This window comes from Aquarana catesbeiana, linkage group LG07, assembly GCF_042186555.1.
Source record: "Aquarana catesbeiana isolate 2022-GZ linkage group LG07, ASM4218655v1, whole genome shotgun sequence".
Taxonomy (NCBI): Eukaryota; Metazoa; Chordata; class Amphibia; order Anura; family Ranidae; genus Aquarana; species Aquarana catesbeiana.
The window spans coordinates 77,446,867-77,458,982 of record NC_133330.1 but is presented as its reverse complement, the minus strand read 5'-3'; the positions used below and the strand labels follow the sequence as shown (position 1 = coordinate 77,458,982).

The 12,116-nt window shown below is 39.7% G+C and overlaps 1 protein-coding gene across 4 annotated transcripts in view; it reads right to left on the bottom strand.

Annotated features, from left to right (window-relative positions):
* Nucleotides 1-12,116, bottom strand: part of SLC6A1 (solute carrier family 6 member 1) — a 275,099-nt gene that overhangs the window by 72,524 nt on the left and 190,459 nt on the right. For all 4 annotated transcript variants that reach the window (XM_073592351.1, XM_073592350.1, XM_073592349.1 and 1 more), the window contains one exon: nt 1,380-1,512. In XM_073592351.1, coding sequence (XP_073448452.1) covers nt 1,380-1,512 — 133 coding nt within the window. The remainder of the gene's footprint in view (nt 1-1,379; nt 1,513-12,116) is intronic.

The window sequence follows — 12,116 nt, the reverse complement described above, 5'->3', positions numbered from 1 at the left end:
CCCTGCATTCACCATATCTGGTCTCCCACAGTACACAGACCATGGAAATGCAATAGTTTAAGTAAACATACACAGCTAAATACCCTTTCTCATCAGCAGTATATAGCAGTCTTGTGACTTCTATCAGTGTCTAGTTAAAGCTTGTAAGAGGAGCTTTCATTCTGTTCTCACTGGCCTATAAGACTGCAGGACCCCTGACCCCCTGTCTGGATAGTGTTATTGGCCCTGTGCTGATCACATGCACCCTCCCAAGAAAAAAATAACTCTCTAGCAATATACTGTACACCAAACTGAGCATGTGCAGCCTGTCCCCTACCCTTTGTACTAGCCAGAGATGAGTTGGGGACACTGGGAGAAGGTGAGTTTTAGAGAAGACGGGATCAAACAGCTTTTTTACACATTGCAGGGGATTAACCCCTTAGGTTCCACAGTGAGTATAACAAGCATGCTTTACTGCACATACAGACTGATTTTACTGTTGTGGGTTTAGTAACACTTTAACTGATTAATTAATTATTCATACATTAGTAGAAGATCAGAAGCAGCATAAGATTCAAGCTATTCATTTAATGTGGGATCGTTTTTAACTCTTTCACCACCCTTCTCTCCTGTACATCTCAGCTCCATCCTATCTCTATATTGGACGCGTTTATTAACCCTTACCACCCTTACCCTTCATATCTACACATTAATGCCCTCTTCTCCACCCTCCCACTGTTTGTAATCTGTACATTAACCCCTTCACCACCTCCTCCTCCTCTCTCTGTATACGACCTGTACATTAATGCTGCTCTGTATCTAATGCACCATAACCAAACTATGTTTTAAAGGCTTCTTTGCATGTAGACTTGTAGTGAAAATCATCTTTTTTCCTAAACATGTTGGACTATAATAGCACACAATATAGGGAAATAAATACAAGGCATACATGTTAATAACTTGTAAATATTCTGCATTAAAAAAATAATAATAAATGTTAAGCTACACAAAAGAACTTGTACAAATCTTTCAAATAGAGAGTTTGGCTCTCCAAACTGCTTATCACTGATATTACATTTTCAATTGAATCTACACTATCTCCTGGCAATTATTGTTATTATTCTCTTGGAATCAGCAGCTGCATTTTGTAAGGTTCAGCCTAGGCATTGGATTGAACATTCTAGCACAGACCATATGATGTCACTTAAGTGCTGCTAATATTTATTTAACTGATTTTATGTAATAGAGCAGTTGTCTTAATACGTCCTAATTATAATTTTTTTTTCAGATATCTCAATACCTGCCAAAATATTTCTAGTAATTGAACTTCTTGGCTACCAATTGCATAGACTTTTTGGATCCACTAGACTCAGCAATACATTTGGGAGATATTGCCTTACCTTTCCTGTCCAGCCAACTCCTTTCCAGATGCAAAAATAGACAAGCACCCATGCAATAGCCAAGGTAATAGCTAATGGCCATCTAATTTGGCCTGGTTTCTCTAAGCCATCTGTCATCTGGTGCATGTTTCGTCTAGAAAATAGCAATAATAATAAAAACATAAAAAAACAGACATTTAAAACAGGACAACCACAAAAAAAGTGGACTTTAATGAACAATTTTTACCAGTTCAAAATAGTAATAGTAATAGAAATATCATTCATTATCAACCAACAATCAATCTAGTTTTGCCTGGGAGAGCTAATTTATTATGAATCAATTAGGCAGGGAGCCCAGGAAGTTATCACCTCACCGGATCAAAAGGTACAGATATAACAAAATGCTTTTAGGGTTCATGTACATAGCCACAAAAAGCAGCATCTTTATCAGTACCATTTTGAAAAATATCTGAACACATTTCTATTGTTTTTGCATGGCCAGTGCACAAAGTGAGTAAAGATCAGCACGTTTTTTCACTGCATTCAGAACTATAAAATGAAAATCTGTTATTTGTTAACATTCTACAAGGAAGTGAGCTGCTATCTAGATAGGGGGAGGCCTGTTGATGTGGTGTATCTGGATTTTGCAAGGGCAATTAGTACAGTTCCCCATAAACGCTTAATCTACAAACTGAGGTGTGTAGGCATGGACCATAGGGTTTGTTCTTGGATAGAAAACTGGTTACAGGGGCACGTCCAAAGAGTGGTGATAAATAACGTGTACTCAGACTGGTCTGGAGTGGTAAGTTGGGTTCCCCAAGGCTCTGCCCTGGGACCAATTCTGTTTAATTTATTCATAAATGATATAGAGGATGGGATAAATAGCTCAATCTCAGATTTTGTGGACGACACAAAAATAAGTAGGCCAATAACCTCACATCAGGATATAGAAGTTTTACAGGAAGACCTGAATAAAATAATGAGGTAGGCAACTACATGGCAAATGAGGTTTAATGTGGAGAAATGTAAAGTAATGCACTTGAGGGCTAAAAGCATACACGCAAACTACTCACTAGGGGAAGAACCTCTGGGAGAATCAAGGATGGAGAAAGATCTGGGGGTCCTAGTAGAAGACAGACTGAACAATAGCATGCAATGTCAAGCTGAAGCTAGCAAAGCCAGCAGAATATTAGCATGCATAAAAAAGAGGATTTACTCCAGAGATAAAACTATAATCCTGCCACTTAATAAAACTCTGGTTGGGCCACATCTGGAGTATTCCGTCCAGTTCTGGTCACCAGTCCTCAGAAAGGATGTGCTGGAGCTGGAGAGAGTCCATAGAAGGGCAACAAAAGTTAATAAGGGGACTGGAGGAATGACTACAAGTGCTAAATTTGCTCTCCCTGGAGAAGAGACGCTTGAGAGGAGATATGATAGCTATATACAAATCAATGGTGATCCCAGCATAGGAAAAAAACTATTCAGTTCCAGGGAGTGTAAGAGGACACGGGGCCACACAATGAGATTGGAGAGGAAGTGGTTTAACCTTAAGCTGCGCAGGGGGTTTTTCACTGTCAAGGCGATAAGGATGTGGAACTCTCTTCCACAATTGGTGGTATCAGTAGGGAGTATTAATTTGTTTTTTTTTTAAAGACTCTTGGACATTTATCTTAGTGAACACAATATACAGGGATATGGGAAATGATTATCGACACTGACACACGTATACCTACACAGGTTGAAATGGATGGACTATTGTCTTTATTTAACCTTACCTACTATGTAACTATGTAACTGTAAAATTGAAAAGCCTGCATCCATGGTCAATAATTTACCTATGTACGCATTTAGCATTAAACATATGCACATAAATGTAACCTTTTGCTACCCACTTTGTGGTTGCAAAGAGGGTGGGCTTTAATGCCCACATACCACATATATGCATCCACGGGTGGCAAAGATTTCTGTGCTGGAAGCACACTCATTGCATGTTCCCAGCACAATGATTGCACTGTTGACAGTTTCCAGTCTCTTGTAATGATCGGGAGCTGGCAGAACTAGCTCCTAATCATGCAACCACTATGACAGACAATCACAGTGGTTACATGATCTGTCAAACTTTCCCACCTCCTGGGAGTAATAGCCCAGCCTAAAAAAGAAAGTATAATTTTATACGTCTAAATGCTGTATGAATGTTGATGTCTTTATACATGTGTCGACATAAGCATTTATAGACCATTTCAAGCATTTTTTTAATGCAGGATCTTTCTGCCATCCTCTGCCAGCAAAATCCTGGGTAGATGATCACTAATTTCATTATGTCTGCATGCATAGTATATTTAACAAGGGTGGGTCTACATACACTTTTAATGCCAATACTAAATAATAATAATACTTTTTATTGCCAAACAGGTAATATCAGTCATTTAGTGGTTAGCAGCAGAGCCTTTTATAAAACCGATCAGATAACTGGACAGACTAGTGGATAAAGCAGCCAGCAGGGACTAAGGAGGCAATGAATGACCCACATACAGAGACAGGCATATGAAAATGCCTTTTATAAAGACATAAGCAAGGTAACAGTGATAGAGGAGACTGGCACAACTGTGGAACTAAGAGGATCATTCTTCCCAGTTCACACATGGAAAGTACTCATTCTGTCGGATTATACAATGTGCAAGTCCTGTGACTATAGGAGGGAGAAAAGCTTATTAAAACCTTTGCCTGAAGTGACTATAGTTTAGAGCACTTACTGATATAGATAGCACATTATGGGGGAATACTGTGCAAATACAGTTACACTCCAGTCAAACATTAATATCTGCATATAAATAAAAAGAATATGGAAACACTACATATTTACATGGTGTTACAACTAACACTATACAATGTCTTTTCATGTAAATGCCTAGGGTCTCCAAGCCTCCTACCATTCTACTAGCCACTTTATAATTAACTTTGCCACTAACACTTGTTAGAATTGTTGTTATGGAACTGAAGCAAGAGATGCTACCCTGTTTCCCCTAAAATAAGACCTAGCGTGATTGTCGGTGATGGCTGCAATATAAGCCCTATCCTCTAAATAAGCCCTTCCCTGTTTCCCCGAAAATAAGCCCTACCCTGAAAATAAGACCTACAAGGACTTTAAATAGGGCTTATTTGGGGGGTAGGGCTTATATTGCAGCCATCACCGACAATCACGCTAGGTCTTATTTTCGGGGAAACAGGGTAGATTATCATTTACAGGAAACCAGTAAGGATGAGCCAAACACCCTCCTGTTTGGTTTGCAGCAGAACATGTGAACAGGCAAAAAATTCTGCAGAACACACGAACATCGTTAAAGTCTATGGGACACGAACATGAATAATCAAAAGTGCTCATTTTAAAAGGCTTATTGTCATAAAAAGTGTTTGGGGACCTGGGTCCTGCCCCAGGGGACATGCTGCAATACAAAATGTTTTTGTAAAGTGGTGCATTCTTCCTGTGTTTAGAACAGTACCACAGCAAAATTACATTTCTAAAGGAATAATTGTGATTTAAAACTGATCGCGGCTGTAATGAATTGTCAGGTCTCTGCAATATAGATACAGATAATTGAAAAAAAGAGCATGGGATCCCCCCCAGTCCATTACCAGGCCCTTTAGGTCTGGTATGAATATTAAGGGGAACCCCGAACTAAAATAAAAAAAAAAAAAACTGCATGGGAGTCCCCCTAAAACCCATACCAGGCTCTTCGGTCTGATGTGGAAATTAAGGGGAACCCTGTGCCAAATTTTTTTTAAAAATTGCGTAGGGGTCCCCCACAACATCCATACCAGACTTGAAGGGTCTGGTATGGATTTTAAGGGGAACCCTGCATCAAAATGTAAAAAAAAATGGCGTAGGGGTGCCCCCCAAAATCCATTCCAGACCCTTATCCGAGCACGCGTCCTGGCAGGCCACAGGAAAAGAGGGGGGCGAGAGAACACCTCCCCCTCCTGAACCGTACCAGACCACATGCCCTCAACATGGAGAGGGTGCCTTAGGGTAGCCCCCCAAAAGACCTTGTCCCCATGTTGATGGGGACAAGGGCCTCATCCCCATAACCCTTGCCCAGTGGTTGTGGGGGTCTGCGGGTGGGGGACTTATCAGAATCTGGAAGCCCCCTTTAACAAGGGGACCCCCAGATCCCGGCCTCCCCCTGGGTGAAATGGTAATGGGGTACAAATGTACCCCTACCATTTCACAAAAAAAGTGTCAATGTTAAAAACGACAAAACACAGCTTGGACAAGTCTTTTATTAAAGAATTAAAAAAAAAAAAATGTCCCACGATGTCCATTCATCTTCTTCTATCACACCGCCTGGACCGAAAAGGGAAAAAAAATCCGGGACCGACCCGCCTTCATGGGAGGCTCCCGCCGTCTGATGAGTCTTGGCTTATGACAGCTCTTATATAACTGAGGGCAGGGCCACCCGGTGACGTAACATGCACATACACTTTTTCTTTGCAGCCTACTGTAGTGGGTAACAATCTACATGATTTTTCTTTTTTTTTTTTTTTAGACACTTCCAAGACTCCACAACCACAACAATCTTCACACATGATGCACTTCTGTCTAATTGCAGTTACCATGTTTTATTAGTAAAATTATTCACAAAATTCCTAAAGATCAGTTTTCATTAACTATAGCTTTCACGACTTTTGTGTACACATACAGGCATCTTCAGCACACAAGGCATTACTGGTACAAGGGTTCACAGTCAGTGTCAGTTACTGAAATGTAAAAGGGCTCATTCTGGATTAGTTTGGCAGTAGTTTGGTTCTTTGATTCAGTGTACGGAGTTTTAAGAGGGCTCATTCAGGGCTGGTTTGGTGGTAGTTTGGCTCCTTGATGTCAGTGCTGTTGATAACAGAAGAGTAAAAATCTATTTTTTTTAAGGTGACAGTCTGTGCATTTGCTCTTTATGAATGGAAGGGGCAATGCCTAAGCCACCTGCAAAAAAACTGAAGAAACTGAGGCACTGCTCCTTTTCAGGCTCATGGCTAACAGATCTGCAGTTCAAATACTGGTTTTCAGCTGATGATGAGTCCAAACAAAATGCTAAGTGTCTGTGGTGCAAAAAAATTGTTCAGCATAGTACATGGCAGTGTTTGTGATGTCCGTAGTCATTCCACAAATTACAAACACAAAACTATTGCTGCAGCCAGGCAACCCAACTCTGGAATTGTTAAGTTTCCTAAACAAACCACAGAATCAGAAGTGTTGGCTTATAAAAGAAAAATTTTTTTGACTGAGTTAAAAATAGCTAATTTTATTGCCAAAAAAATGCGCCCCTAGGGTTGCTAGATGATCTTACTAATATCATGGCTGACTGGCTTCCAGACTTAAAATTTCAAGTTCTCTTTCTTGTAAACATACCAAAGGGTGCATGCCAATTTTAAAACATCATTGGCAAGTACAATAAACAGCTGTTGTGCCACAAACTTTCCTCTTATCACTTTTCATTACTGGTTGATGAAACTACAGACATCCTGACAACCAAAATATTTGCCATGGTGGTCATTTATTTTGATGAAGATGTTTGTAAAACCCAGTGCCAATTCTACCACCTTGTTGATCTCACTGAAACTACTGCTGATGCAATTTTTGAGCAGATTTGTGGAAGATGGTATCCCTCTGAAAACTGTTATGGCACTTGGCACAGATAGAGCAAGTGTGATAGTTGGTCCAAGAAACTCTGTACTATCCTGCTTCAAAATAGAGCAGCCTTTTATCTTTCACATTCATTGTATCTGCCATATTGCTGCCCTGTGTGCTACAAATGCCTGTAAAGCCATACCTAAAACTGTTGAGCAACTTTGCAGAGACATACATAACCACTTTGCACATTGTTGCAAACGCATACAACTGTATCACAAATTTGTTGAGGTACATTGTTTGAAGATTCTAGCTTTGTTCTACTAGTTGCCCTCTGTGCTTGAGTGTGTCAACCGCATTTAGTCAAGTGATGATGCAGACAGAAGTGTTACTTTCTGTTCCTTCAAGCAGTTCTGCCAAATTTCACCCAATTCAATCAAATTTTTAAGAGCAATTCCCCTATGCTATCTAACTTGTACTTGAAGTACTGCCAACTCCTTAAAAGTCGTATGTGCTACTTTATCAGACCAAACCTCTTAGTTGCCCTTGAAAATTATGCACTGATTACATTTGACCACACTAACCGTGTTAACTTTAATTCAACAGACGCATTTTCATAGGCTACCAAACAAGGGAACATCTTACTCCAGTGGATGATATGTCAGCTGTTCAATAGTTCACGGTCCAAGCAACAACATTTTACACAAGAACAATAACTGCCATTACAAAATGCCCATTGTAAACAGAATCATTAAGCTGTTGACTTACTAAAACCTTCTAACAGGTCTACTGCAAAATCAGCCACATTATGGAACTAGCTAGGTATTTTCCACAGATTGTTCCAACATCTGATTTTGACACACTGAATACTGAATTTATTGCATACCAGATAACAGATTTCACAGATGTTCCACAGAGTCAGACAGTGACTCTCCCATATGATGCTTATTGGCACATTATAAGACAAAGCTGTATCTTTCAAGACAATCTGAAAGTACCTAGATTCCAACTTCTGGTAAAATTTGCAAAAAATATGTCACCCTTCCCCATTGGACTGCTGAGGAATAACATGTTAAAAACTGATCTTAGGAACAAACTTTTAACTTCCATGTTGGAAGGACTGCTGTCAGCAAAGAGTGGTCCAGGTAGATTTACTCAGGAAATGCCTAAACGTAAACCACTGGGTGTTTCTTCTGCTGCTGCCTGCTGGTAATAACATGTCTAATCGGGAGGACTATAATGATGTAGTGGTGTAGGACTATTACAGAAAGTGTCAACTTCCCAACATGAGGTTCTTCATATGATTTGTACGACAGGATATGTTTGTACTATAATAGCATTAAAAATACTTGTACACACATAACATTACAGTTTGACTTCTGAAAATGTTGGTTACAGTTATGGCCACTCCAGGCCTAAAATGGATTTCTATGAATCTGAGTCTTGACTTTTGTAGCAGGTTTCATGGGAACAGGTGGTGACGGGAATCCTTTACATGGGGACACCTGTTCTATTGAAAACAGTGTGACTTCTGAAAAGGTTGCTTAATGCTTACAGTTAGGTCACTCCAGCCTAAATGGTTTTCTCTTTATTTGAGTCTTGCAGCAGCTTTCACTGTAACACATGGTCAGGGAAACCTTCACATGGGGACACCTGTTCCAGCAAAAACAGTGTGACTTCTGAAAATGTTGGTTCCAGTTACGGTTACGGCCACTCCAGTTCTAAATGGTTTTCTATGTATCTCAGTCTTGCACCAGTTTTTACTAGAACAGATGGTGAGGGGAAACCTTCACGTGGCACCGTGACACCTGTTCTATTTATTCTATTGATCCTGCGATTTCCGCTCAAATTCTGTGGTGGTGGCTAATTGTCTATGGGACAGAGATTGAAAGGGAAATCTCTCCAATGGGACACAGGTGACAAAACTGCTGGGTTTTATTAACCTGACCTTCATGGAAAAGTATGCTTTTCATCTTTTCTTCTAACTTAAAAACACTGATAATAGCACTAGCTGTATGTTTGTAGCTTTTATATTGATATTTGCACTGTTTTACACTTAACCACTTCCCGACCGGCTTTCATACATATATGGTGGCAGGTTGGCTCTCCTGCGTGGATCGCCGTATATGTACGGCGGCTCCTTTAAGAGCCATAGCAGGCACGAACACCGCCGGTGGCACAGTGGGGGACCCAATGCGTGTGGCCAATGGGTGCGATTACCGACGGCCACCTGCGATCACGGACATGGGAGCTAGAACGAGAGCCAGAATGGGGATTTGTGCCAGTGACATTTACACAGTAATCAGTGCATTTTTATAGCACTGATCGCTGTATAAATGTCAATGGTCCCAAAAAAGTGTCATAAGTGTCCGATCTGTCCGCTGCAATGTCACAGTCCCTCAGATCTCCGCCATTACTAGTAAAAAAAATAAATAATACAAATGCCATAAAAATGACATAAATCTACTCCCATAGTTTGTAGACGCTATAACTTTTGTGCAACCCACTCAATATATGCTTATTGCGTTTTTTTTTACCAAAAATATGTAGAAGAATACATATTGGCCTAAACTGATGAAGAAATTAGTTTTTTACATCTTTTTGTGGGGGGATATTTATTATAGCAAAAAGTAAAAAATATTGTTTTTTTTTTAAATTGTCGCTTTTTTTTGTTTATAGAGCAAAAAATAAAAACCACAAAGATGAACAAATACCACCAAAAGAAAGCTCTATTTGTAGGAAAAAAGGACATCAATTTTGTTTGGGTACAACAACGACCGCGCAGTTGTCAGTTAAAGCGACGCAATGCCGTATCCCAAAAAATGGCCTAGTCATTAAGGGGGCAAATCCTTCCGGGGCTGAAGTGGTTAAAGTATAAATTCACTTTTAAAAAAAATAAATGCACATTTGTATGCTGGTAAAAAAATTAACATTTATTATTTTTTGTTGCGGGAGCCTGTAAAGCATTGCACCAGCGATCAGCAGATCACTGATGCCATACAGGTCTCCTGCAGACTGTCAGTGTATCAGCTTGCTCGTACCTTGTAGTGTCGTGGTAGTTCACTGAAAGCTACAAGCCAACAGCCACGAAGGCTGCCGGACTTTGTAGTTTTCTATTCACAGAGGACTGTGACGTGATGCAGAAGGGTGTGCGGAGCCCCACACAGCCACGTTTTTAAAAATTGTGACAGCTAGTGGGGAGGGAGAAGAGCCCCACTGTCAGATCGGGGAGCGGGGGGTGCGGTGGCCGGTACGTTCGTAACATGTGACTTTTGTTACTTTGCGTACCATAGTATGGTGCTAAATAAATAAAAAATATACTTTTTTTATGGAAAATATAAAATATACCATGATATATAGCTTTAAAATTTATACAAAAGTATTTTTACATAATTATTATGATGATCAATTCAGTTTCTCACTAAATCACAAAAAGTGACCTTGATCTGAGAAGCTCAGAAGACAGCATGATTAAAAGGAGAGATTACAATATTAGCTGCCTTTTTAAAGAGCAATCAAGAGGTAATCATTGCACTGCTAGTCATATTTATGGAAGTCTTTGTGCAGAGAATAGCAAACATACATCCGGTAAAACTGCAAAGTAAAAGAAAAAAAAGTGGCAATCAATATTGTGCATAAGCATATAGATTTGGTGTATTTTAAAGATTAATGAATTGAATTAAATGTTCTTTTAAGCAGACTTTCCATCAAAATGAAAGGTCCACTCAAAGCACCACCCCAAATACACATAATTCTAAATGGCATGTGAAAAAATAAAATTAATAATAAATAAAAATAAAATACTTACCTCAGCCCTGGGATTCGGAAGGAATAGGTGACGCCACTGTGTCTCACTGCTTACCAGAAAAGGTGGGCTCTTAAAATCCTGCAAGAATGTGCTCCAGCCCATTTCATTTGAGAGTTTAATTTGACCAAAATAAAGGCAAAATTAGAATGTCTCTGGTAATTTTAAGGCTTTCAATGGATACTGGGGGTTGCAGACCCTCCTTTCAAGTATACTAGACCTGTTCTTGGGCCAAAGAACAACCCCTCATTATTTCATGTATATTTTTTTTTCTATTTTACTTTTACAATAAAAAAAGAAAACACAAAAATAACAATTAAAGTGACGGTACACCAGGAACAATCACATAAACTTAAACTGTCAAAAACTCAAATATTAAGAACATCAATTAAAAATACCAAACTATCATAAATAGGAAAGCATACCCATCTAAATAAGGGGATGGTAGAACAGACTTCTTCTAAGGAACTCGGGAAGAAAACCCTTTTTTTTAATTAAATCAATTTTGTCAGAATCACTCTGCTCATCTCTAATAATCAGTATGAAGAAGAAAGTTTTTTAGTAAGGAACTAAAAGGCAAATTCACTAAAACTGCAGCAGACAAAATCTGGAGCAGCTGTGCTTAGTAGCCAGTTAAAGGATAAGTTAACATGTTCCAGCCCTTGCCCTCTCCTCCCCCGATACCCCCCCTCCCCTCCAGTGTGACAGTGGGCAGGAATTCCTCCCCCTGAACCCACTGTCACTTGTTAAAAATAGTGATTCGCACACACAGCCGTGTCTTTCAGTCACAGATTCCTGTGAATGAATAACACGCAACTAATGTTTTCCACCACCTATAGTTCATTCACACTGCCTACAGCTTAGAAATTGACAGCCCATACAGAGATATGGGTAACAGAGCCATAGGCAGCGTGCAAAGGAGCCTGACACTGCACCCACAATCTGCTAATCATGGGTGTAATACTTTGCAGGCTCCTATTTTAAAAAATAATAAATGCACATTGTTTCACATGCAAAAGTGTGCCCATGAACTTTTATTTTTTCTTACAGGTGATCTTAGTCTTTAACATCTAACTTCAGTGTGTTCAGTTAGACTCAATTTGAATGGGTGTTTGCACTTGCTGGGAATCCCAGCAGCAAGAATCTGCAGATTCCTCTGGCTGCAATTGACAGATGTGTGTGAATAGCTGTGACCACTGATCCCTTGTATTGCAATGACAGGCTGCCAGCAGCCACAACTATTTGTGGCGATTCGCACAGCCAGTCACCACGGCATCTATTCACATGCATCTGTCAATTCCAGCTGCCAGAATCTACATATTGTTATATCTAA